Genomic DNA, 27,717 nt, shown 5'->3' on the forward strand with positions numbered 1-27,717 from the left:
GTTAAGTAAGATGTATGACATAAAAATATTTTTGTTACTCAATTGTATTGTAATAATGAATAAATAATAATAATCTGATGATAAAGTGACAATACTTTACGATGAATTTTCGCATTGTTAGGGTGTGAACAAGCGTAAGATTCTTTTTAAAAAATGATAAAATTAATATGCTAGAATTGTCAAAAACAAAGAAATTGTTTAAAATAGGTGGCGCTGTTTACAAGAAAATCAAAGAAGATCGCATTTTTTACCTTCACCGCGAAAAGAAAAGATTGAAAAATGGGGAACAAGTTAGGAAAGGGAAAAACATCTTACGATCTAAAGGCCGCAGACGGAGGCAAACCAAATAATGTAGAACCTAAAAGTTCAAAGAAGAAAAAGAATAAGGGCAGTAAGGTAAGTAAATAATTTGTTTATTCAACATTAACAACACAACGTGTGTTTCGGCTGGCTGCCTCATGTGTGGTAAAAACACGCCCTGCTAGGAGGATCAGGGAGCGAGACAACGTGAAGCGTCAACCGGTGGTTTGTGGTAACGAAAAGAAAATGGCCTACCTTTCCGTTCATTCTCCTCTTTATTTTTGCACTATTTCTAGTCATTTTGATTAGATATTTTAGCTATACAATGATTTTATTTAGCATAGAGCACAGAGTGGATTTCAACATGTTATTTTCATCATTTTATTTTCATCACTCATCCAGCTCTCAACCCATCAACCTCCTTTTTATCAATATATCATCATATTCATAATTTATCCATACATTAAAATAACACTTTGTTATGAATAAATAATAAGTAATGATTTATTCATTCACATTGATTACACAAAAGTCTTTTAAAAAATGATGGAATGTCATTAATTAATATTTCAAATTAATAAATAAGGTATTTAATTAATCAATTTTTCTTTTTTGTTTTTTATAAATTGTCACAAACCATAACCCATGGGGAAGTACTTTGGTAAAGTATATAATTACTGTGTACTCTGACACCATAAAATGTAATGACACCATAAAACAATATTGTAGTGATACAGTACAACAAGTTTGATTTAAAATCTAGGTATTTTTTAATTAAGAATAATTTTAAAACAACAAAAAAATTCTTAAATCATGTAACAATTTAGAAATAATTGCTCTGCCATACCGAGAAGAACGGTCTTCATAGCATCCACATAATATTGATTACATTATGTACAGATATATCTGCTATGATGATAAGTTGCGTACTCTTGCTTACTCATGCGTTTCGTTCCAAAGTAGCTGTGCATAGTCTATTGATTTTAAGATGCTTTTGTGGGAGTGATTGGCAGGAATGGGAAAAGTGGAATTGATTGCTTGAAACACCGGTGCCAATCAAATACATTTAAAAATTTTAATTTTTGAACCACCGGTGCCAATTAAATACATTACAAATCTTTGTTACAAAAAAGGTTTAATCTATTAAATGAAATATTTTTCTATTTTAAAATCATTATTTCTTCAACTATATAAAATTTTATACTGCCATATTATTTAAAGACACGATATAAACATGGTTTTTCTTGTATATTTAATTTTTATTGAATTGTAAAATATCTAATTATTTTTAATTATTTCCATATGTATGATTTTACATTCGTATTTAATATTAAATATATAGTCTGCTCTGCAATAACAAATGTACAAATAGCTTTTGATGTTTTTTTTTTCGTAGAACATTAATGTTGTACACTAATTCCAACTTCCCTCCGGAGACGTTGAATTTCCGAAAATTACTGTAGCATGATGCATGTTTTGACAAAGGAAAAAAAACTTCATGCATACATTTTCACTCAACTTAAGTGTAATGTTAAGTTTGAATGTTAACTAAAGTATTATTGAAATGAACAAAGATTTCAATTTTTATGTAAAAGAGAAAAAAGCTTGAATACTCGGACTGAAATCAATAGAATTTAAACAATTCAGAAAAGAATAAAAAACAAAATTGAGGTTGAAACATAGATTTTTATATAGTAATTATAAAATTTACTCTGCGATTGGAACTAGTCAATATTTAGAAATATTCATAATTTATACCCAAAAATAGTAAATATACTGTACCTCCAATTTTAAAAATGTTATTTGTATTATCAAGTACTGTGTGACATCATTATTTACTGTATCTTCAGTCTTGTCATGATATTAATTATACAGTATTTGGCCTTCATTTGTTCTATATTAATTAAGATAGTATAGTATTCCTTTTTTTTTTATTAAAAATTAAATTTTAAATTAATACAGTAAATTAAACTGCACAGTACAGTACCACAATCATACCATCATATTTTCACACATGGCCTATTTATTACTACAATATAGTTACTTGATATTGGAACAGGTATATTTTATTAAGAAATATTCCTTATCTGTACTTTAGTGCTGGTTGGTGATTTGCTAATTCCAAAAGGTAGATGTCATTATGACTTGGAAAGTGCATGGTCACTCACTCACCACTAGCCCAACTTCCTATATCCTGTTGGTCTTGAGTAAATGAAATATTAATTGTACCCAAGTACTGTAAATAGTTTTAGCTTGATTGATGTTTTTATAATAAAGTTATATTTTAGGAGTCCCTGTTGTAGGTTTATTTCAAGGTGGGCCTACAGTATTCGAAGGTGGGCTTACATACAGTACTTTATCCAGAGGGTGGGCTTATTCTATGGTGGGCTTACTGTATGCCAGAGAGTGGGCCTATTCCAATATGGGCTTATTCCAGAGTGTGCTTATTTGAAGGTGGGCCTATTCCAGGGTGGGCTTGCTGTATCCCAGAGTGGGTTTACTGTATTACAAGGTCTATTCCAGTTGGCTTACTGTATTCCAGAGGGTGGGCCTACAGTATTCCAAGGTGGGCTTATTCCAGGGTGAGCTTGATACATTGATGGTACAGTATTTCTAAGAGGATATTTTCGCCAGTTTACTATAATTAATAGTGCAGTCAACCAAATGAGCTACATAAAAAACTCATTTAAAAACTTTACAAAACTTGGATTCATACTCCAAATTCAGATTGATATTTTAATCAAAAATAAAAATAAAAAGGTTTCATGAAGATACAGTAATTAATTAACTGAGGTTGAAAACATTCATCTGGTTTACTGAGATATAAATTAAATGATTTTAAGTGGAAGCTTACTAATGAATTTAAACGCCACAAAATCAGTGAGTTGATAATTTATAAGTTAATGACAAACGTTAAGTTTAAATGTCTATTGGGGAAGTGTACTAACACGATTTTGTAGTTGTAGCAGGTTAGTTCAGGAGAAGTTGTTTCCGACGCAATATTTGACCGACTAAAACAAGACAAGTGTTGAACAGTATTGAAGGATACTGTTTAACATGGTTTAATTTAGCTAACCCTAAACAGTTGTATTTGACAAAATTTCCAATACCAATGACAGGTACTGTATTGGCAATTATAAACATATTCATATGTGATAGATCTAGCCGAACACAAGGACAACAAAGAGATGCGTTGTGTTTTACACCAGCTGTCTACAAGTGCCTAGCCTGTAATTATTAGGCTTACCACTAATAAAATGTGGTTTTATTTATTTTTTTTTAAGAGAAAGAAAGACTGTTTCATTTTATTTTTCTTCCATCCAAACAAAGAGATTTTAATATAAAATTATTGCTTTGTGATATATTACTGTTCTGTATCAATTCATATTTTGCTATGAGAATATTCTACAGTATTGACATTATTACATTTATTTAACATTGTATTGAATAATAAATAAATTGTTCCTTTTTTTTAAACAAAATATATTTCATTTTACCCATTTCATTTCAGTATAAAAATATACTGTAAAGACAAGATTTACATTTATTGTTGCATTTGATCGTATTTTTTCAAACAATAAAATATATTTAATTTTATTCATTTCAGTATAAAAATATATAGAAGGTATATATCTCGCATCAATGTGAAGACAAAACAATATTTGATACTATATGATAATTTATTTATTGTTTGTTCTATTGAGAAAAAAATGTAGAAATTTGAATAGCCACATTCTACCATTCTCAATTCCTTTAAGTTAATTTATTTCAAGAAAACGTTTTTCTTTAGTATTTTTGGTATTAATTGGTTGCCACTGGAATGCAATGACGTGCATTCAATCCAAGTGCATTGACCAATCAGAAGCGACGGTTTGGATGATCCATTGCATCATGATTGGTCAAAATTACTTGCGGTACGCTTACAAATCCTTGCGTTGTGACCAAGTGCGAACAAAATTTTATGATATTTTCACTTAAAAAATCTTCCCAAAATGTGTTCTTCATTCGGATCCAAAGTGATAGAAGGTGAAATCGTTAACTTCCTGTAGTTGAGTATCCGGAACAATCGGCACTTCCTAGGAACTGGAGCAGGCTTATTTGCCAACCCTCAACAGCTAATTCAGGATGTGGTGTGGTTTTAACACTTTGATTTGGCCTGTTTTTATGTTATTACATCAACCTGTGACTATCCAGTTTTTTTTTTTTATGTGCTCAATTCCACGTATATAGCCAGGAGGGTTTGAAAGTTCAAACGACCCACCTTTTCCTGAAGTGCCGTTTTGAAAACAAGAGACCATAGGTGTCCCCAGAATATAGCTTTTGCCAGAATAGAGGTGTTCCCAGAATGGAGGTGTCCCTAGAATGGAGGTGTCACCAGAATGGAGGTGTCACCAGAATAGAGGTGTCACCAGAATGGAGGTGTTCCCAGAATAGAGGTGTCCCCAGAATAGAGGTGTCCCCAGAATAAAGGTGTATCCAGAATATAATTTTACACAGAATGTGTTTTTTTACTGTACTGTACTTTTTATAGCAATCAAATCTAGGGAAGCTATAAAATAAAGTAGAACATCATGACAAATAATTATGTAAAATTTGCATGAACCCCTGTGAACTAATAATAAATCAAAACAATTCACTTAAAGTAAAATAAATGTCATTTTAAAGACATATGAGTTATATAAAGAAATCGTGGTAGAAAACATTTATAGATTTATCGTTTAAAGAAGTATGCAATCTGTAGAGATGTGGGTATGTCCTAGCCTGTCTACTGATGACACCATAATGATTTATTAATAATCACAGATGCTTGAGTCACAAACAGCAGTGTTGGCTTTAGTTCAGATACACCCCAACATACCAGATAATACATGCATTTTTGTCCGTGCTATCAAATTGAGTTTGTGCTTTTGGGGAACGGCCAAAAGTGTCAATAAAAAAAGCTATACGGTATATAAAAACATCTAATTTTGTGTTTTGTGATACAATACATATTTGTGGAGATGGGAACATCGCTAGATAAAATGGTAAGTATGTAACTTTGGTATTTTGTGCTGTTTTTTTCTGAAGTGATGCAAGTCCGTATGAATTTCATATTATTAGCCTACAGTAATAGTTGTGAAGATGGATGGATCAGACAACCATTTACTGTAGTTATAACCAGAGCCTATACTGTACATAGTGTAGTGTATAGCAAGACCTTACAATAGGATGAAGGCGAACTGTGGACCTTATGTAAAGCTTCTATTCACCACACTCTCCTCACTGTTGAAAAATGAAATCAGTCTTTTTATTACACAACCTGGGTTTATATAACTCATATTTTGATTATATCTACAAAATGTAACAACTTGTAACCAGGTTTGCGAAGTGTGAAGACAATTTTCTGGAAATTCTCCAGATATTTCACAGAGGATCCTTGTGAATCAAACCCGGTTACAAGTTGTAACAATTTATGCAGATTTGAAAAGGGTATATTGAATGTTTAATGACAGGCATTGATCTTGAACCTTTGTTATAAAATAAGCCTAATAAAACCACTTTTGTATAATTTGTGAATTTAATCTTGTATTTGAGCTTGATAGTAAATACACAGTGCCCATGACACTTGGTCTTGTTGACAAATGGTGTTTGCAAAACCATGAACTAAATCTATTCTTACTGTAAGCAGTTATTTACAAGATATTTAACATTATTAGCAGTTACAGGAGTACAGTAGCCTACTTTACTGTACATAGAGACTACTGTACTTTCATAGAGCCAGGCTGTTTGTTGCGATGCTAAATCTGCTTCGTGCCTAACTTACCTGGATAAACCAACATAGGATTTTCCCCTCTAAGGAGAAAACACGAATTTCAAACTAACAACAACTTTAGACACCCTTTCAATACAATAGCATTGTCCATGCATACCTTACAAATTCATACTGTAGAATCACTAACATTTGTTGCATTACCTAGTAAACATGAATTTAAATATTTTGGGTACTGGCCATACCGTCCAGTGCAGGAGCTATCAGTAATTTTTATTTATAATTTGTGTATTGTGACACAGTACATTCATGTAGCTATAGGTTAAAGGTTATTTCATTTCAGTACATACAGTATACTAATATTTATAATAATAATATTCTTGTTTTGGCAATCTTCCAATGTAAAGTGTAACAAAATTGACTGTATTGCTTTCAATTCAATAATGGCAACAAAATGTTTTGACAATGTCAAATATCTGTATAGGAATAATGGATTTCCTAAAACCATCAACCATTGTAGGTCACTGTGCCTGGGTAATTGAAACCTGGAGTCCCATGTACTTCACGGTTTTGAATTCTAAAATTGCAAATTAAAACTATTTCATAGACATTTTTATAGCTTTCGTTTGGGGACGGTAGATGATAATTTAACAGACTGTAATAGCTCGTATAATGGATACATTCTACCGGCTAAATGTGGTGGCTAAAATGTACAGAAAAAATATAAATACCCTGTATCTTGATTAAATTATCAGAAAGAAACCAACAATCAAGTCAGTCCACAAAGTTCTCAATTCTTGATTAACAAATTCCTGTACATTAGTAAATAGAAAGTCTTTTAAAAAGTTGTTTACACTTCAATGCAAATTGTGGTTTAGCCTAAAAAAAAAAAATTATAAAGCAATTTGCTCGATTCGATTCCACCCATCATGATCATATGATACACCACACATGTTACCATAATTCAGTTTATCACACATGAATAAAAATATCATAGATAGTAAATAATAGAGGGCTATAAAATATATTTGCTTGTATCAAAACTTTATTTTTCAAACCAATTTGTAACAAAGTGCATTGGGTCGTATGTTTATTAACGTATATTTAGGTTGATGTCTCCTGCCCATACGACTATAAATAAGGAATTGTCATGTGACATAATATTGGACGTCATTGTATGGAATGTTTTTCTTCATTTATGAATTAAATAATTTGTTCAAAATCAGATTGTAACCTTGATTTTATCCAGGTCCATTTGTTCTATTGTAAATTAATAGAAATGTGCAGATTAGGCCAAATAGGAGAAATGTTTAGTTTCTTCTGACCAGGATTTGAATATTTAATGAGGGCCGTTTCATAGTACTGTATATTGTGATGGACAGCACCAATGTCAGAATGATGTTTAGCCAAAATTGAGGCTAAACCACAATTCGAATTGAAGCAAAAAAAGGTATTTATTTACCCTGGACATGTTTTATCAAGAATTGAACACTGAAATTATGGACAAATTTGTTGATGTTGGTTTCTTTTTGTATTCTTTCTGTACATTTTAGCCACCACTTTTAGCTGGTTGAATGTGTCCATTTTACACAAGCTGTGACGGTTTGTTAAATTATCGTCTACCGTCCCCAAACGAAAGCTATAAAATTGTCTATGAAACCGTTTTAATTTTTAATTTTAGAATTCAAAACTGTGAAGTACATGGGACTCTAGGTTTCACCTCTGAATGCTTGAATTTTTTTTACAATTGATTAATAAAACTAGCTACTGCGTTTATGATAAATTTAGTAAAGAAAGTTATGCAACTCTAAAATTAGATCGAGGAGGGGAGGTGTAGATTTGAAATTAGTATTTTTTTTTTATTTTGTCTTTGCTGCTTGGTAATCCTGATTGACATAATGAAAAATGAAATGTGAAATATGGATATGGAAAGATCTTTTTAAAAGAGATGGGCAGGTGGGAATAATCCAGGGAAAAAATGGGGGGGGGGGGGAGAAACTGGTGACATCCAATATTAAATTTAAATAGAAATGTACTTTTGTGTTATTATTACAGTATACTATTCACGTAGGAAACTGAAATAACCATCATTCATTTTGCTGTTCTTGACGTTTGATGTAAAGATTTTCTTCTTGATAAATGCAAGAAATTGGTATTTCCAGGGGGAAAGGTGTAAACAGACTTTAGCAACCTCCCTCCCTAAAATTTAACACTCAGCCATGTCTTTTGTAAAATAAAATAATGACTATTTTTATTTTTTTGCAACCCGACGGATCGTTTATGAAATATTTAGCTACCTCTAATCTATAATGCAATTTAATTGACATAAATGCAAGAATTTGGTATTCTGGCAATTTTCCATATTATCATCACATGACTATACCTGTAGAAAGAATGGCATTTCATAATAAATGTTTAGAATTGTTTTGATTTTTAGTAGAACTCGTATAACTTTCACTTTAATGGGTACTTCACCCTCTTCCAGTTGAAAGTTTAAAACATGTAAAAATTCAAAAGAGTGTACAACAATTTGTTATTATTATGCAACAGCTTAATGTCTCATATGAAGGACGAGGCAATAAGATCTTGCTTGACTCTGTGTACCTCTTTAGTCAAAGACTGTTCTCCCAGAGGGCCCAGTGAACTACCTGTAGTATATCCGGTATCCCCCTACTCAACTCTAAGGGCCTGTTTCTATTGAAAAATAAAAAAAGAACAGTTTTTTGGAAACCGATTTCGGCAGTTGTTTATAAATAAAAATCGCGTTGCAGCTCAATTTTTACTCCCAATACAACCGGTTCCGTCCATGTGCGTTCGTTATGAATGACGTCATTGTATACACCACAATGCAGTTCATTAGGCGGAAGCACGATTGGAGCGAGGTCATATTTACCTTTTTTTCGCATAGCGCGATCCCCAAGAATTGCATCCATTTCGTCATAGAAGGGGTAGGTAATCCTGTCATTATTACCTGAAACGTTATTGTGGTCTTTGGTTAAAGTATAGGGCCTAGGTACGTCGCACCCTCCGATATTGTCAAGTTGAACTCGTCTAGCTTTCACACGCATTACAATATTCTTAAAAACATGTATGTATTTGAGTGTTTCTTCCGATTCCCGGCAACTCCCCTCATCTTCTTCAATCTCCCCACATATTATGAACCTCGTAATGACATCGGTCCACATTTTTTAGTTTAATAAAATATCTAGAGAAATAAAAATGACTAGGCCTAGGTCCTATCGCGCGGGTTTGACTGCGAGTTGACCGCAATCATGCTGCAGAGTTCAGTTTTTGGGGTCAAATTGAGATTGTGTTGCAGCTAAAAATTGCTCCACGGAAACCGGTTCCAGAACGGTTCTTTGCGATCGAGACCGCAATTAATTGAGGTTTTTGAAACCGTTTTTAAGATCTGTGTTTTTTTGTGGGGACCCATTTCTGCTAGCATGAAAAAACCGTTCTTGATAAGAACGGTATTCAAAACCGTATTTTCTGCTCTATAGAAACATGCCCTAAAGATGTACAGGTTCTTTAGTGAACATGAACCAGATGTGTCCACTGGACCTACGGTTTATAGTCCTTAGACGAGAAGACTTGTTTTACCACCAGAAGGATGGAGCGAGTAAGCACAGCTTCTTTTCCAAGTATTTTCTAACATCCAATTGTTGTTACATGTAGTGCAATGTTCTCCCAATATAGAATTCAAGTCTGGGCAATTAAACCATGGAAGTACTATTTTTATATCTCCATGATTAAACAATGTCTGAATCCTAGGTGATGGTAGTAGTATGGCAGACATCTGTCGCAAAACGTCGTCAAATAGACAATTATTACGGAGGCCATTTCCTAATCATCTTGATGTTTGTTTGTGGATGGTCATGTTTTATCCCATTTTGCAGTATGAATTCACTGACTTTACATTTCTTACATCATTCAGTCAGATCTACGGGGCGCCATTTAGAACATTACTAAATTTTGTTGACATAATATAATGTCCAGAACCGCGCCTCGTACAAATCCAGAATAGTATTATTCCAGTAAACCTTGCTGGTAAAAACTTGCTTTGGGAGAACGTTATTTAATTTTGTGAAATTAGACTTTTTTCATTGGTTTATTAGGTTGTCTCTCATTGCTTTTGTTGACTGCTGCCAGAATTACTAACCTACTCTCTGTATGCAAGTAAAGCAAAGTGTTGCTGTTAACTGTTTAATATTCAGAACGCATCATACTGAATCATTTAAATTTTAAAGGCTGGGTGTACATTCTTATTAACATACATGGAATCATTCTCATTTGAATTTTGAGGATTGTATCCTACTTTACGGTATTCACTTTATTGAAGCTTGAACAATTTACTGATTTTCAATTGAGACCTAATTTTAAAAAGTACTATACTGTATACAAATGTTTAGTTGTTATATAGCGCCCTGTAATTGTCTTTCCATATTGTTCTCTAGTACTTGTAAAATTCTGTCCAAAGAAGAAAAATATTTGTTTTTAGAAGGACGATGATAAAATAATAATAAATTTAGATTATTAAAAATGAAATAATTATTTTGTTACTATTATTTTTCATTTAATTTCCTGTTATTTAATATCGAAATATTTTTTTTTAAATGAAAACCAATAATTATGAATATTTTATGAGAGCCACTACATTCAAAGAAACATTTGCGGTACTATTACTACAGCATAATACCTTTATGCTATCAATGTAATATGACTCACAGCTATTTACTAAAAAAAATGATTTCATTATTGTAATATGTTTATAATATTCTGACCTTATATGGATAATAATAATCATGTGTAATCAAATTCTTATATAAGTTCCTGTAAATGGAATTTTATATTATTTGATATTTTTTATAAAATTACAATTTTGGCGCAATTCAGATTATTCTGCAATGCCACTTACATTTTTAATAAACTAGAATTGTTTGAATTGAAATCTCATTCTGTGGTGTTAAAAAACCTATCCATAAGACACCTTTCCTCATATTTATTAAGGGGACACTACTATTCATCGAAAGGACACCCCTATTCATAATGGGGAATCCCTGTTTATTAGAGGAAAACCCTATTCATCAAGGGGACAATCCTTGTATTCATCAAGGGGACTACACCCCTATTCATCAAGGGGACTACACCCCTATTCATCAAGGTGACTACACCCCTATTCATCAAGGTGACTACACCCCTATTCATCAAGGAGACATCCATTGTATTCATGAAGGGGATGCCCCTTAAGGGGACACCCTATTAATCAAGGGAACACCCCTATTAATCAAGGGGACACCCCTATTAATCAAGGGGACACCCCTATTAATCAAGGGGACACCCCTATTAATCAAGGGGACACCCCTATTAATCAAGGGGAATCCTTTGTATTCATCAAGGGGAATCCCTTGTATCATCAAGGGACACCCTATAGTAAAATATGGGTGAACCTATTAAACACCCTTACGAAGGGGACACAATTAAATTGTGAAACGAACGCAATACTGGTATGTACTGTAACACCAATAACGCCTATCCAGGGGACACTACTATTATGGGGACACTTTGTATACGGGTCCCTTACTAAATAATAGCAGTACATACTTTCTATAATGAACTTTAAGTATAGAAACCAGATCGTCTATCAGTAAAACGTTCAATAAAAAGTGAATAATAGGTAGCATAGTACCTAAAGAATATAATCATTAGCAATCCACTGTACATTACAAATTGAGGTTCTCTACTGTAAATTATTAGAAAACTTACTAATTTGAGTGAACAACAAATACCTAGGTATAATATATGAATATATTTTAACGACGTCATCTTCTATTAAAATGAGTCAGCAGCCTCTGTAAGTCATTTTAAATTAGTATTTAATCAATGTATTTTGAAATTCTACTTAAATATATTATAGAAAACATTTAGTTTTAATGATTTGTGTTGACTAGTAAAAAAATGTAATGACCCTTTGTTTGAAAATAATTGGCAGATTATTTTAGCATTTAGTTTGGACAACAGTTCAAGGAGATTTTGTAGGATTTGATATTCTGTGTCATCAGTATGGGTCAATTCAAATTGTCTATGAAAGAAAATTTTTAAACATATTACTGTATTAAAAATATCATTCAACCTGAAATTATACCACAACATTTCCATCGCTAAATTATGAATGAAAAAATTATCGATAATTGAGAAATTATGTTAAAAACTTTCAATATATTACTGCTTTTGTTTTTTTATAGTTATAAAATGTATTGTATTTTGTGTTCTAAATACTTTGTTGAGGTTTCCACTAGTTGCAGTCAAAGTTCTTGTAAAGTTAAGGTATACTGTTATGAAGCCTTAAAATACTTTGTTATCCAAAGGCTTTTGAGCCTTTCCATTTTCTCATCAAAATGGTTTCACTTGAATTCCTCATAAATAGTTGGCATTTTATTAGGAGACCACTACACCAATAAGAACAGTGTAATTCTTAGAATAAAGTCAATCATTATTGAGTAACTTATCCATTGTGCGTTTGGTTCCATGTAATGAACACATCGCACACCTATGTTTTAAGGGCATTTCTCAACACTGACCGCATAATTATTCCAAAACTATCACTTATTTATTTAGATGGAATACAGTAGATACAACAAAACAAATTTCAAAGACGTGTGTTTGAGGAGTTGGCTATGTTCTTTTTCAAACAGTAATTGATTTTAATTAGTTGCGACAGATTCTATAATTTTAGGCAAGTAACCAATTTTAGGCAGGCAGTGAATTTTAATAGGTGTCAAGTAGTTCAGATTGTTGGTGGCGAATATTAGGAATTTACTTGAGCTGCATATATAAAGTTATCCAGTAAAAATGGTAATAAATTGCATATCATACATATCTATACTTGTTAACAATAAACATATTTAATTGAACTGACTAAATTATGTCAAACTATCCGGGTCAAAATATGGAGAGAAAAATGTACAATAAAGTGTACTAAAAAGACCAACCTAAATCATTGAGAAAAGGTTGATTACAGCATGAAAGTACCATAAAAAATGATTGAAAAGAACAAAGGATATCTACAATATTTATTTATTTACTTGTGAAAAATTAAAATTAATTTGTTGCGTCAATTTATTGTAATTCTGTATGAGGGGTCAAGTGTACCTTGTTCTGTTTTCATACAAATATCATGTTCCTATAATTACCCTGAACAAGGTGTTTATTTACCTTCAAAAGTTCACAAATATGATATCCTCCAAGCCAGACATCATAGTCTCTCACCTGTCACATTTATCAATTAAAGAATTTCTGGTAATTGAGTCTAGCTTATACATGCATATTAATGAGGTCAGAGGTTGAAAGAAAAGTAAAGTTCTTGAAGATGATTCAAAGTTGATAAATATGATATCCTCCAAGCTAGACATCATAGTCTCTCACCTGTCACATTTATCAATTAAAGAATGTCTGGTAATTGAGTCTAGCTTGACATGCATATTAATGAGGTCAGAGGTTGAAAGAAAAGTAAAAATTCTTGAAGATGATTCAAAGTTAAGAAGCATTCCATGTCTAACGTGGCCTTCAAATCTTGGGGATTTATTTTGGGGAGCGTTTCAATATTTTTTGGTACGATATTTTATCGCGGGATGTCAATGGAGAATCAAGTGCAGGACTCGATAAACGCTATTTGGGCGGCCATTGCGGCATTAAACCGGAGGTTGTCTTCTCTCGAGGACCTAAATACTAAATTGTTAGAAGAAGCAACTGTAAGTTTTATTTACTATTTGTTATTAATGCACAAAACAACATTTGATTTCTCTTTTGTTTTATATCTTTAAAATTATAATTTTAACCTATTTAATTTTTTGCTAGAAATGTAAATTTTACATAATTATACACTTTTTAGATAATATATTGTGCAGTTGATGAAAAACATTGATTATTTAAAATACAGATAGTACCGGTACTGTAGTAATAATGACATCTGATTATATTTTTTACCAAAAAATAGAGCATTAAATTTGAAATTGCTGTAAAGTTTAAATTAAAACATGACCTTCCTCTAGCAATACTGTGATTATTTCTACTGAAACAACCCAAATTCATTTTGAAACATTTAAATTTTACCCTTATAATTTATATAGAAATATATTTTTAATCTTAATTTAAAATTTTGTTTGATGAAGCATTAAAAATTGAAAGGGAATTAATAGAAGAATAATACAGTGTGCATTGCTTATTAGAACAAAGCACCAATTAATTAATTTAATTAATTGCATCATAATATTTTCTTATTAACAATTCAGTTTAACCTTTATAATTATCTAATTACCATGATATAAATTTTTAATTTAAATTGCGTAATATTTTATAAACGTCAAAGGAATAGTTATGTGTGTGTATGTATAGTAGCATACCAGAGATTCCATTTGATGAAAAGAGTTGACTTATCGAGTGTCTTCACGCATTACTAAAAGATGAGTCAGTCATGTGACACACAAGACCAGAATGCATCAGCATGCGTGTCATATATCTTGTTACATTTTATCATAGCAGTATCTCATTGCCTATTTATTTCATTACGTTGAAGGCTTCGTAAAGGTTAATCTATTAATATTATATTATTGCATATATTGTGTGTATTTTGAGCTTTAAATACTGAAGATGATAAACAAGTAGAGATTATATCTTTCTAAATACATTTTTACATTTGTTCGTTTATCTACTTATTGTAATACTAGATTAATCATGTATTTTTTTTTATATATAATTGAATTCTTTTGAAGATTTTTAACAATTACAAAAGGCTAAAAACAAACAAACACCACAATAATCATGATAATGTGTCCTTTTCCCTAGAAAATGATTATGATATTGATATCATCAGTAAATACAGTACAGTAGGCCATATGAAATAAAGGATTGAAATTAGTTAAAGTTAAAAAAGGTTTTCAAGAATAGGGATACCATGAAGGTACCAACAGCAGATGATGAGATTAAGTGGCAATTGAGAGGGTTTAAAAATACAGTAACTGCTTACTCTATCATTGATCAACAATTTTCAAAAGAGATAGTAAATTAATGTGATGGGGTAGGGATTGTAAAGATAAATAATAAAAAAGAAATATGGATATTAAATCCTTGTCCATCTTTAACATGTCACTGTGTATATAGCACTATGCACCCACTCTCCACCCGCCACACCCCAATTTCTCTTTTGAAATCTTGCAACCAAGTCTACAAGATTTCAATTCACCCATGTACAGTACAGTAGCTTGGAAGGGATGACAGTTGACCTTCATCTAGGCTAGTTTGCACAACACATTGGGTTAAACATCCTATTTTGCCAACTTCTTCCATTCTCAGTCAAGAAAACATGGATTACTAAACATACTTTCCCAATTAATGTAAAGATTGTGGCCTTAAAATGAATCAACATAGCAGTCTATTAACAACGCTCGTTGTTCAGAGGGTTTAATTAAATTCAGTACAATATCATGCATGTTAAGTTTAAAATATGAAATTTGTATTTAACAGGATTTAATTTGTGTTGAATTACACGCTAGACTGGGTACATAGCACGAGGGAATTCCGTAACATCTGTCTCTAATTTTACTGTATTCCTAATATTCATTTAAAAAAACTATCATCCGAAACCAAAATATTTTATTTGAAAGTGCAGTATTGTCAGCAAACATTTTTAGGCTTTTTGGTATGAAGTAGTGGGAGGTGCTTTCCTTCTTTCTGTTTTTCATACAGTATGCATCTAACAGCGAGTAACTTGCCAATTACACAATGGATAACCTATGTAATAATTTATCGTGCTTATAACCTAAGTCTCATCTGAGGCTTAGGAAGTGGAGTTGAAAGAGTTGCGAGTCACAACCCTGACACTACAGTAGGTCAGGATTGAAGCTTTGGATTGGAAGGCAAGCATGTAAACCACAAAGCTACAGTTCCACTACAAACAGTTTAATTAGGAAAAAACTTTTTGTAGTAGATATCAAATTTACCAATAATTTGCCATGTATTGTTAATATCTTTATGAATATTACTAATTCACAATGATATTAATTATTCAAAGTGCAGTTAATACACTAAAAAAGCTGGTTGATATGATATAGTACACGTCTATTAAAACGCTAGTCTTTCATTTATTCTTGATACACACAGATGGCCAGCATACCTAATGGTTATAGCCTAATGAATGTTTGGTGAATTATGTATTAAAAAATTCTCAACAGCAATGCTAAATAAAAACTGGGTGTTACAGTATCATTTTATGAATTGGAAATGTAATAATAATGTAATAATCAGGAAGTATGTTTTGTTATAAAAATGTTTATTAAAATTGCAATCAATCATGTTGGATCATAAGTAACATATAAATTAACAAAAATAATGATTTTAAAACATTTTTTATAGAAATTATATTATTTTCAGTAATATTCTATTATGACTGATAGTATATTTTTTCTTGTTATTTAGGAAAATTGTAATTTATGTTTAATAGCTAATACTTGGACAAATTTCAAATTATCAATTTTTGCACATGTACTGTTTTTAAAATTTCATACAACAATATTTTACGAGGGTGGTCCATCCAGTCGAAGCTGATCATTAGGGACCCTCATAAAAATACAATGTGACGAGACATAAACATGAAACAATAAATATTGAATTGAAATAAATAGAATTTATAAAAATAAACAAAATAAAATAATGCACAACAAAATTTAGAATGAAAAATTATATAAATTAAATTTTAAATTCCTTAATTTGTTTTGCAGAAATCCAAGGAAGAAGCAAAGGTTGCCGGAGGAGAAAATGGAATCCAAGAGAATGCAGTAGGAGAGGTTGCAACAAAGGTGGAGAATGACCCAGCAGCAGCAGCAGGTGGAGAGGCTGCATCACAGGTAAACAGTCTATGCTCATGCCTGCCAAGAATATTTAGAATTGCTACCTAAAGCTCAGTCTACACTATCAAAATAGTTTGACAAAAAAAGTGTGATGTGCCTAAATATGGTAGTGATGAGCCCACGATTGTGATGATCATCACTTTTTTTTGTCACAAAGTTTGATAGTGTAGACAGAGCTTTAACTTGTATAAAGAGTCTTTTATATCTGTTCCGGCGCTCGAAAATCAACTTGAACGTCAATGTTTTGTTTCCACAACACTCCTTGCAGTTATGAGGCAATTAAAATATGCATAGCCGAGTGAAAATGAAGCATTGATGTCCAATTTGATTTGACGCATGCCAAAATAGGTGTGAAAGACCATTTAGCCAAGTAGAAGTCGTCTTAGGTTCTTCTTGCGAACAGCTACAGATATTAAAGAGATGTAATGAAAGTTTTTTAAGGGGTTTCATGCAAACATGATCCATAATTGTAGTTTTTTGAATTTTTTTTTTCAGTATTTAGAATTGACAAAATGCAAAACATATTTTCCAAACCTCCAAAAACTGATAAACATTTGCATCCAATTCAGTTGGTATTAGGGACGTAGTTTGGTTGTTGATCATTAAAAATTGAATGCTGCCTATTAATGTCTTATTCAGCATAGAATCACTCACATTTTCTAATTGTACTTTTTGAAATTTTCCAAATAATTGGCCTCATTAACTGCACATTGTGCATAATTGAATAGCCTGTGTTTCTACTTTGCTGTTTGACATTAATTTGTAGTGAAGGTAATTTAAATTAATCAACCTTCCATCAGGGTCATTTTTCTTGTTATTTGTGGGTATTGCACTTAGTTGCCATAGAGAAGATGCAATAGAAATGAATGTAAACAAAATTATATTTTGAGGATAAACTATAAACTGCCTAATAAACGCTACAAATGTCCTTTTTTATCTACTAGTAAAATTAGCAATACATTTAGCAACTGGAAATATGTGTGAAACATCTATTAGAATAAAATCTATCTATGAAAATTCTTTGTTTCCAGCAAAATGCAACAGAACCAGTGGCTGCAGATGTAAAGCCAGTGGAGGAGAAGAAAGAAGAATCAACTGAAGCTAAACCAGAAGCAGATGATTCACCAACAAAGACAGAGGAATCACCAGTAAAGGAAGAGGAATCACCAGCAAAGGCAGAGGAATCACCAGCAAAGGAAGAGGAACCACCAGCAAAGGAGGAGGAATCGCCAGCAAAGGAAGAGGAACCACCAGCAAAGGAGGAGGATTCCCCGTCGGCAAAAGAAGAGGAGTCACCAGCAGAAGTAACAAAAGAGGAACCAACGGAACAAGCTAAAACAGATGATGTAATAATAATTCATTATTTATTTATCTTTTTATGTATGGCATCAGCATTGTTTTTGTTGTTTAATAACACTTGAATGAACAATTAATTAATATTAATACTTAATTTTTTGTATTTTTAGGAAAAGGTAGTGGAAATTCAAGAACCACAAACAATTGAGGAACCTGCTCCAGTCACTACAAAAATAGTTACTACACCAGCTGTAACATCTGTATCATTGGAACAAAGACCAGAATCAATAGAGGCTGTAACAAAGGAGGAAACACACACATATGTTCCTCCAATCTTGGGCTCTGCATCAGTGGAACAAAGGCCAATGTCAGTAGAGAATGTAACAGTAGTTGAAACTGTAGAAGAAGTTGCACCAGCTGAACCCACCCCAGTAGAAGAACCTACACCAGTAGTAGAACCTACACCAGTAGAAGAACCTACACCAGCAGAAGAACCTACACCAGCAGAAGAACCTACACCAGCAGAGGAACCTACACCAGCAGAAGAACCTACACCAGTAGAGGAACCTACACCAGTAGAGGAACCTACACCAGTAGAGGAACCTACACCAGTAGAGGAACCTACACCAGTAGAAGAACCTACACCAACTGAAGAGCCTATACTGGCAGAACAAACACCAGTAGAAGAAGTTCTACCTGCCGAAGAACCGGCACAAGTAGAAGTACAGACACCGACTGAAGAGCCAGCTTTACCAGAACCTACAATGATCCCTGCTCTTGAACAGGTGACTGCTAATGAACCAACACAGATGGAAGAACCTAAATTAGTAGAACCTACTCCAGAACCAACAGAGGAACCAGAAAAAACTGCATCAGTAGAAGAAACAATACCAACAATAGAAATAGATGAATCTGGACCTTTAGACAATACTTCAGAAGACTCCATAGAAACACCTGCCACAGAGGAACCGTCCCAAACTGAACCAATTCCAGCTGAAGAATCAGCAACAGTAGAAGAACCAACGGAAATAGAAGAATCAGCACCAGTGGAAGAATCAGCACCAGTGGAAGAACCAGCACCAGTGGAAGAACCTACACCAGTGGACGAACCTACACCAGTAGATGACCCTACACCGGTTTCAGAACCTGAACCAACACCAGAGTTAATTGCTGTAGAAAATACAAATGGAGAAATTGACAAAAAACCAAATGACAAAGTTTCTGTGAACTTTATGTGGAATGAATCTGCAGATGTTGTAACTGTGTCTGGAAGTTGGGACAACTGGAGTGCCAAGACTCCCCTTGTTCATGAGTGAGTATCTCTATATTTAATTTGTGAATTTAAAGATTGAAATATTATCCAAATTTAAAAATTTAGAATTATGTTTTTGAAAGTACCTTGTCTCTGCTGTCATTTATGGTGAAGCATACGTTCAAACAAATCGTTCAATTAATTCAGACTTTTTTGACTAAAAATGATTGATAATTCAAAAACTATGTTTTGTTGCTCATTTGTTGTTTTGCACTTATTTTTATATATTGTTTGTGTTTGCCTAATTTTATATTTAGTTGTAATCATTTGTTTGCATGTTCAATATTTTCTTCAGTGTTTTTTTTTTTAAAGCTGCAAATAAATCGTGTTTAATGCATTAATTACAAGTGTACAAGAGTAAACAATTTGGCTTGTCTCTGCTCTTGGTTAAAAGAATACGCTGATAATGCTGTACTGTTACTCTGATTGCAGTAGACAATGTTCAACTGGTTAAGGGTTGTACAAAACCTAAACCAGGCCTTCCAAACTAAAACAAATAATCTGCAATGTTTTGATATACAAAAATATCCAAATAGTGCATAACACTTCTATTTAGTCTTTACTACTAGGCCCATTTTGTTTATCAGAAATTTGGATAATCTGTTTACAAACAATGTTCAGCATATGGCACATGTTGAATGTGCCTCTCATAACAAGGCAATCTAACAACAGCATGCTGAGCTCCAGAGATCAAAGGATTTATCTGTGGCTGCAACATAATCAGTTCCACACCGCTTAACAGATACCCTGTGCCACATAGAATATGTACAAAGTACAGTCCTGTTGGTATTTGTTGCAGCCAGACATAAGATCAAAGGACTGTTGCGAGTAGAGTTCCTATTTGGCAAGGCAAGCTCAGTGTCCTGTTGTTAGATTGCCTTGGTCATACCAATTGTTTACTGTAGATGCTGATGAATTTTATGTTTGAATGTATTTTTTAAACAATGCTTTAATAAAGTATTTCCGAAAGTTCAATTTTCAAAGTTGGCAATGTGAAATATTCCATTGAATGTTCTATTCAAAAAAATTAAAAGCTAATAAATTAATGCATTAAACAAAGTTATAGATATTGACTGACTTCAGCTTTTAGTAATAAGTTCTGCACTTCTCATTTTTGTTCAAGTTTTTATTTGTTATTTATATTTAAAACTAAAATTTTAATCTAAAAACAACATTAACTGTTCAACTTTACATACAACAAATTAAACATTTCATATAACTTTTTACTAGAATCAATTCAACTCTCTCATAACTAATTATCTAATGAAAATTGCTGTTCTTAACATTTTTTTTTTTCATTTCGCCCAGAGTTTTGCTTTAAATCACAAATCAAAAACATTTTAATAACACTGTGCTGTAATTTCACTAACTGTTCATTTGTTACGTAGTGGCATGCACCATCTGTCCACCATGATAGCTCTATCGCAAGGTGAATACGAGTATAAATATATAGTAGATGGTCAGTGGAGATGCGATAACTCCAAGGTAATTAGCATACGCAAGACAGGATGTATGAGGGATTCAATGCCAAACAAAACTGAACCTGTTATTGCGAAAAAAGAATTTAAATCTATGATGTTGTTTTACGATTAAACAAAAATGTTGTCATTAGTTTTCACATTAGGTTTCATGTTACAGTGGTTTTATGGAAAACGAAAATTTGGCAAAAGTCCAGTTTCAGTTTTGTTGGCATTGTTTCCTTTTAAAGCATGAGGCATGAAATGTGCATCCTCTCCTTACGAATGGGCATTTTTTTTTTTTTTTTTTTTTTTGTGTATATAATAATGAATAATAACCAATTGGGTTCATGGACCCCATTTTTTCCACAGTGAGGGTAAATTTATTTTGAGTATTGATTTAGCGGAGGGTGAATACAACTACAATTTCACTGTTGATGGCGAAACAAAGGTAGACACTGATCAGGTGAGGGAATTGTCCAATGACGATTCAGTATTTCATCGTTTTCCATAGCATGCATGTTTGAAACTTCCTTATGGCATTTTGTTTAGTCTTGTTCTGATGTAGCATGTTTTGTTCATTTCTTTTGTAGTGCAGTAGAACTCCTCTAAAGAGAACTCCTTCAGAACAATTCTTATTTAGGAGACTTCTTCAAAAGACAATAAAAGTGTCCCCTTAATATGGGCTGGCGAAGTGTAAAAATAAAACATATATCGAAATGATATTATATATCATTTCACAGAAAAGTATCCCCTTAATGGGAGTGTCCCCTTAATGGGAGTGTCCCCTTAATGGGAGTGTCCCCTTAATGGGAGTTTCCCCTGAAATATGTACTGACAGAAATGTTAAAATGTTTTGTATTCATTTTTTATAAAAGTTTCCCAAAAGAGTTCTACTGTAGATTTTTAATTTAATATTAACTTTACATTATTGACTTTGCATTCTTTATCTCATTCGAATTTAATACAAATTGTTTATTATTATAAAATCAATTTTATCATGATCAAAAATACATTTTAACAATGCTTTTGATTACATTTACTTTATAAAGCTCTATAACTATCAAACTTTATGTGACAAACAAAATGTTATGTGCCCAAATATGGAAATGATGATGTCTCATATCACTACCATATTTGGACATATCACTACCATTTTTGGGCACAAATTTTGTTGATAGTGTAGACATACCTTAACTTCTATTTAGAATCAGTTTTAATGTTCCTTTTAGATTTAGCAAATCTTTTCATTTCTTTTGTTGCTTTTCTAACTACATGCATCATACTCCTTACATCGCTGTTGTGATAGTTCCAAGGACTACACCAATCAAAGTTTTGTGCATTTTGTAAAAGCCAAATACAACACAATTTTCGTTCAGATTTTTGTACAAAATATCCTCCACTCTGTCTTTTTGAAATATGATATTTGAAACAGAAAGAATTGAAATTTTTTTTTTTTATTCTGTAAAAGTTTTGGCAACAGAAATATGGTGTTTGTCCAAATTTTAAATTAACATAATTATTTCAACAATTTGTGGTTTAGCTTGACGGCAGAATTTTGGCTCTTTGCATGATGTGTGCATTTTAATTTTTTTAGTAATATTGATAACAATTGCGTTAACTAAATTCAGTAGATGTAGTGCGTTTTTTAGTATTGTACTTAATTGAAGGTAGGAATCATTCTAAAAGTTATTTAGTATTAGACAATTTTATCATGACCATTTGCACTACAATTTGTTTTTTGGTTTTTTTTAACCTGCTGTCGCAGTTGTGTTTCACAGGACATCTCCATCTTCCATTCTGTTTTTGGAACAAGTTTGTATCTTTAATATGGTACCCCAAACTTGCTTTTGTGAGAGTTTTAAAAATTGCATTAAAATTACAACAAAGGGTAAATAATTGAAATGGAGAAAACAATGCAGTGTAAATCTATGTTTCCTTAATCTCGGTTTACACTATCAAACTAGTTTGCAAAAAAAGTGTGATGCGCCGAAATATGGTAGTGATATTCCCAAATGGTAGTAATATGACATCATATCCATATATGGGCACATCACAATTTTTTGTCACATAAAGTTTGATGGTGTAGACAGAGCTTAATCCTAATTCGGCTTGATCAGCAGTTATGGCCTTGAATCAAAAGTTATTAATGAAAATTGTCCATAAATATAAAAGCACATGTTATGTACAGTATGTTAATGCATTTTATTTATCTTTTTTTCAGCCAACAGTAGAAGCAGAATTTGGATTGAACAACGTAATCCAGGTGTCACAGTCCTCCTAAGGAGGAACCACTAAGGGGCATTAAACACAAAAACATGTGCAACATCTCACCGTGTGATTCCTTAAGATTCCAGAATATTCTAAGCTAAAACGGCTTAGAATTCTAGTTTTATGCCTAGGTTGTTACAAAGACAGAAAATCTTATGGGATGAAATAAAGACTAATGACCTGGATTTAGTCTTTGCTTCAACCTAGGTTCCAGAAAATGCGGCCTAGAATTCGGCAGTCTTTTAATATTTCTACGTTATTGGTTTTTGGTACACATCATCTCTTTAGAATCTATTGTACAAACAATTATATTTAAAAAAAGACAACTTGTAGTTAGTATAGACAATAGACATAATAAATAAATTCCACCTATTTATGTACTTGGATGATAAGAAAGGTCTTTTGCCAGGGTCTGGTATAACAATAGGCTTAATAATAATGGTCATCCAGGGACGTTTAGAGAGCGTTTTAGGGAGGTTAATGCTTTCCTTAGAATATAAAAGGGGAAACTAAAATTGCCTATAGTTAGGTTTTCTTTATGTGTGCTTTTTAGAATATTATGGTGGTCGTCCATCTAAAGATCTTTCTGGATAAACCATGACTTCTGACCTCCTATCCCTAGGTTGTAACCCTGTTCCCATTCCCAGAAATGACCCCCCTTCCTATTTATTTTACAGATAATTTTGAGAGGGTGTTACATATATAACAACAAAAAAACATTTTGCTTATATAAAGTTTTCTGTACCCACCTAAAAAATTCCAACTCTATTTTGTATTTTAATGCCATTCTTTTACTTTAACATTTTATTTTTTGTATTATGTTTATATCAAATTGGCAAATTATATTTACTTGTTTTATAGAAGAAATATTTGGATTGAGGTTTCTAAAAAATATACAACATTTATTTATACATTACAACAATATAATTATGTGTATACGTTAATAGGAGTATTGTAAAAATTATCTAAAATTTCCATCCATATCCTATGTATAATTTGCAGTGGTTACATAAAAAAAACAGCGCCCTCACAATGTATGAAATCAGTGATGTGTTATCAACGTGGCTCTCTGACTGTATTATGTTTTACATGTACTGATATATGCTTTCTTAATTCAGTTTATTTACCAATATCAATCAATTGATATCTTTCAATTGATATATATTGATTGATATCTATCGATTGATATCTATTGATTGATATCTATCAATATCTATTATTGATATCTATCGATTGATATCTATTGATTGATATCTATCGATTGATATCTATTGATTGATATCCATCGATTGATATCTGTTGATTGATATCTGTTGATTGATATCTACCGATTGTTATCTACTGATTGATATCTATTGATTGATATCTATCGATCGATTCAAAGTATTCACAGTGGTATTGGGTTTTGTCCAAAGCCGTGTTAGATATTTGATTCAAATTTTGTGAATGTTTTGCTTGCTTGTTACTTATGCAATGTTGTTAAATGTAGATCCACTATGCAAATACTCCCTCCAATTAGAGACCACTATTTTACATGATAAATAGAACATAGCTAGTGATCCTAATGATAGACCAAAACTTATAGGGTTGTCTGTAGTTGATTTTTATTAACATCATATTCAGTACAGTGATAGAACAACAGGGTAACAAATTGCGGTCCCTTTTTGGAAAACGTTATTTGTGGTTCCTAAATAGAGTTTCAGCGGGATTTATTTCATAATAATGGCTTGTTGATAATATTATTGGTAATATTCCTGTTTATGTAAAACATAGTATATAATATTACAAGAAGAATATAACACATTTTTTTTTTGGCAAATAAATTGTGCACTTTGTGTTTAAAGCGCTCTAATACAATAGAAGGTCGAGTGAGGTTGATTTCTTAAGGTGAGCTGAGCTCGTATTTAAACACAGTTTATTTACGTTTAGGTGCGTAGTTTACTTTCGTTGCCATAAGGCTTTAAAGGTATTTGCTTCATGATTACATAAAAACAACAATGATGACTTTTACTCAACTCAATGTACCCTACACTGTACATATAAACCCAAAGTATAATATAGTTGAGTAAAGGCTTTAATGTTCCTTCTACCTAATTGGCTGCAGCCGTTCATACTATCCTTCGTTGTTCAACCTATTTGGTACGCTGATCATAAGCAATTCACCTGCACTAAAATACTCTATTATGTAAATAGCAATTGTCCAATTTACATAGTGTACAAGTGTTTTACAGTCCGACAATCTTCTTGTTAGTTGTTCCATTAGTTTTGCACATCTGTGGTTGCGTACATTTAAACATACGAGGGCATTGCCTTGTGGGTAATAATATGCAATATTGAGGATTTCTTGCGCAATTTTCAAATAGTGAAATTAAATACATACTTTCACATTTGTAAATATCATTTTTTTTTTAAGGCTGTTCTATGAGTTTGCCCCGCCGCATGCCTATTAACAATTCAACCTGAATATGCAAATTTTGTGACGAACAATGTTTATTCAAATGCATGTAGAATTTCATGTTAACTGTGTATTTAGCTTAGCTATAATAAAGCAATATGAAGTATCTGCTGTTTGTGTTTGTTTAAATTGATCTAGTTTTTTAAAAACATTGCAAAAACAAACTTAACAAATCCTGAATGATATATGTTGCCCTGACCGTCTTCCGACAAAACACAAGTTTATTTTCTCCGGTTTTTTTTCACAGTTTAATAATGCAATATAGTAAAAATTTCAAACAAAAATTATTTGTATATAATTATTTGGACATCATGAAATATAAACAGCATTTTTTTATACTTAAAACGTACTTTATTAATGTTGATTTTAATTAATAATGTTGGTGAAGAAAATAACTGTTTACTTAAAATGTTGGTGAATTCATTTTAAAAAGGAAAAGAAATTGACTAAAGTTTTGAAATTAAGTAATGCACAGTTTATGAATGTATTTAATACCCTCCTTGATGATTAATTTGTACTAAAAAATAATAATTACACAGTGTACGTAGTACAGAGAAATATATAATTAAAAATGAATGAAAAGGTTTTGAATTTAAAAGTAATAATATACAAGGTAATTTGTTATTAATTCATGAAAGACAAATTTAATGTTTTTATTTTAGACTTGGTTCTCCTTGTAGCGTTGGAAGAAGTATTTATACGTTAAATTTTCCCTTTTTACTATAAGCAATTTGCTACCCTGATATTAATCTTGGTCATGTTCTCAATCTTGCCTAATAAATTGGAGATTTATTACTACTACGATGAAATTGATTTCATAAATTTTCAATGTGGATTGTAATTAAAAAGTAGTTTAAGCAGTAGGTAATTAGTATATTAATGTTAAGAGTTCCATAATTACTATTTTCACAACAAAAAAATGTGTTTGTTACCAGACATCATGATTACAGTGTTCATTATGCTTGCTGATTGACTCCAGTTTTCTCGTAATTCAAAATGTTTAAAATGATTTTATTAAAACATACTAAACATTAATGCCTTTTACTTTAAAATTTTGATCTAACAATATTTAGAACGTTTAACATTTACACAGAAGAGTCTATGATCAAGTTAGAATGCTATTTTGTTGATAACATCTTAAGTAAATATGGAACACCATATATGGAAAACGATCCCATTCTGTTGTTATCAGTTTACCACACTGACGCAGGTGCAACTTTACCCCCAGGTTTTAGTCATGGGTAATAAGCATCCCAAAATAAAGGTTTGGGGAGTCGTGTGCGACTGTAAAAGTGTACTATAGGTATATAGACAACCTTTTTGTAAAATGGAATATATAATTCACAATGTTATTTTGTTTGGATTTCACCGTTGCTTGCCTGGTTAACAAAACAGTAGTAGAACCCATCCTTCGGGACAGGACAGCCCTATTCACAAGACATTTTCCCATGAAACGGATAAGGGGAAATATACTTTTAACTATTCAGAGGTTGTGTCCTGAAAGTAGATACTGTATGTAGTAACATATCCATGGCAAGTCTTTGTACAGAATAAACCTGTTTGTATTGTGGAAGTTGATCAATTCAGCAGAATGGGGCTGGTAGTAGATGTCAAGCTGTTTGAATTATATTTAGTGTTAAATATTACTTTTTGAGTTCTGGTGCTTTGTGTGCTTATCCTGTTATAACTGAAGATTAAGTCTACTGCGACTATACCGCACTTCAGAAAATGCAATTAAAAGTATATACTAATCTAAAATTGACTATTGAGTTTTCTTTGACTTTTTTTGTGAGCGGTGTTTGGAGATTTCCTCAATGAGGAAGCCAAAAGTTCCTGTGAAGGACAGTGTTTCAATTTGTTAAATACAGTATGGAGTTTAGATCCAGTATGTTGTGAAAGTTGTTTTGAAACACATTTCCTTTCCAATTTCCTAAAAATGCCCTTTAAAAAAAAAGAGGGTGGGGTGGAGGTGATTG

General features: G+C 32.0%; 1 protein-coding gene across 5 annotated transcripts; it reads left to right on the plus strand.

The window, feature by feature from the left end:
• The first annotated feature begins 228 nt into the window (after positions 1–228).
• LOC140061200 (uncharacterized) lies at positions 229–27,503 on the plus strand. Of its 5 annotated transcripts, none has more exons than XM_072107708.1 (6): positions 229–396; positions 16,822–16,947; positions 17,982–18,296; positions 18,417–19,558; positions 20,947–21,043; positions 23,240–27,503. In XM_072107708.1, the coding sequence occupies exons 1-6, from the start codon at positions 280–282 to the stop codon at positions 23,297–23,299; spliced, it is 1,857 nt and encodes a 618-aa protein (XP_071963809.1). In that variant the 5' UTR covers positions 229–279; the 3' UTR covers positions 23,300–27,503. The 5 variants fall into 5 exon arrangements, with proteins under 5 accessions (XP_071963809.1, XP_071963811.1, XP_071963807.1 ...); XM_072107710.1 differs by lacking the exon at positions 229–396 and adding an exon at positions 5,156–5,324; XM_072107706.1 differs by lacking the exon at positions 229–396 and adding an exon at positions 13,491–13,797.
• The last annotated feature ends 214 nt before the right edge of the window (positions 27,504–27,717 follow it).

The sequence above is a fragment of the Antedon mediterranea genome, chromosome 10 (genome assembly GCF_964355755.1).
Source record: "Antedon mediterranea chromosome 10, ecAntMedi1.1, whole genome shotgun sequence".
NCBI classification, from domain to species: domain Eukaryota; kingdom Metazoa; phylum Echinodermata; class Crinoidea; order Comatulida; family Antedonidae; genus Antedon; species Antedon mediterranea.

What these genes read in the sequence shown, in the direction of transcription:
- LOC140061200 (XM_072107706.1), top strand. Translation starts at nt 13,597, where the DNA reads ATGTCTAACGTGGCCTTCAAATCTTGGGGATTTATTTTGGGGAGCGTT. An exon ending in AAGACTCCCCTTGTTCATGA is followed by an intron (nt 19,559 to 20,946) that starts GTGAGTATCTCT and finishes TTTGTTACGTAG; the next exon opens with TGGCATGCACCATCTGTCCA. An exon ending in GGAGATGCGATAACTCCAAG is followed by an intron (nt 21,044 to 23,239) that starts GTAATTAGCATA and finishes TCTTTTTTTCAG; the next exon opens with CCAACAGTAGAAGCAGAATT.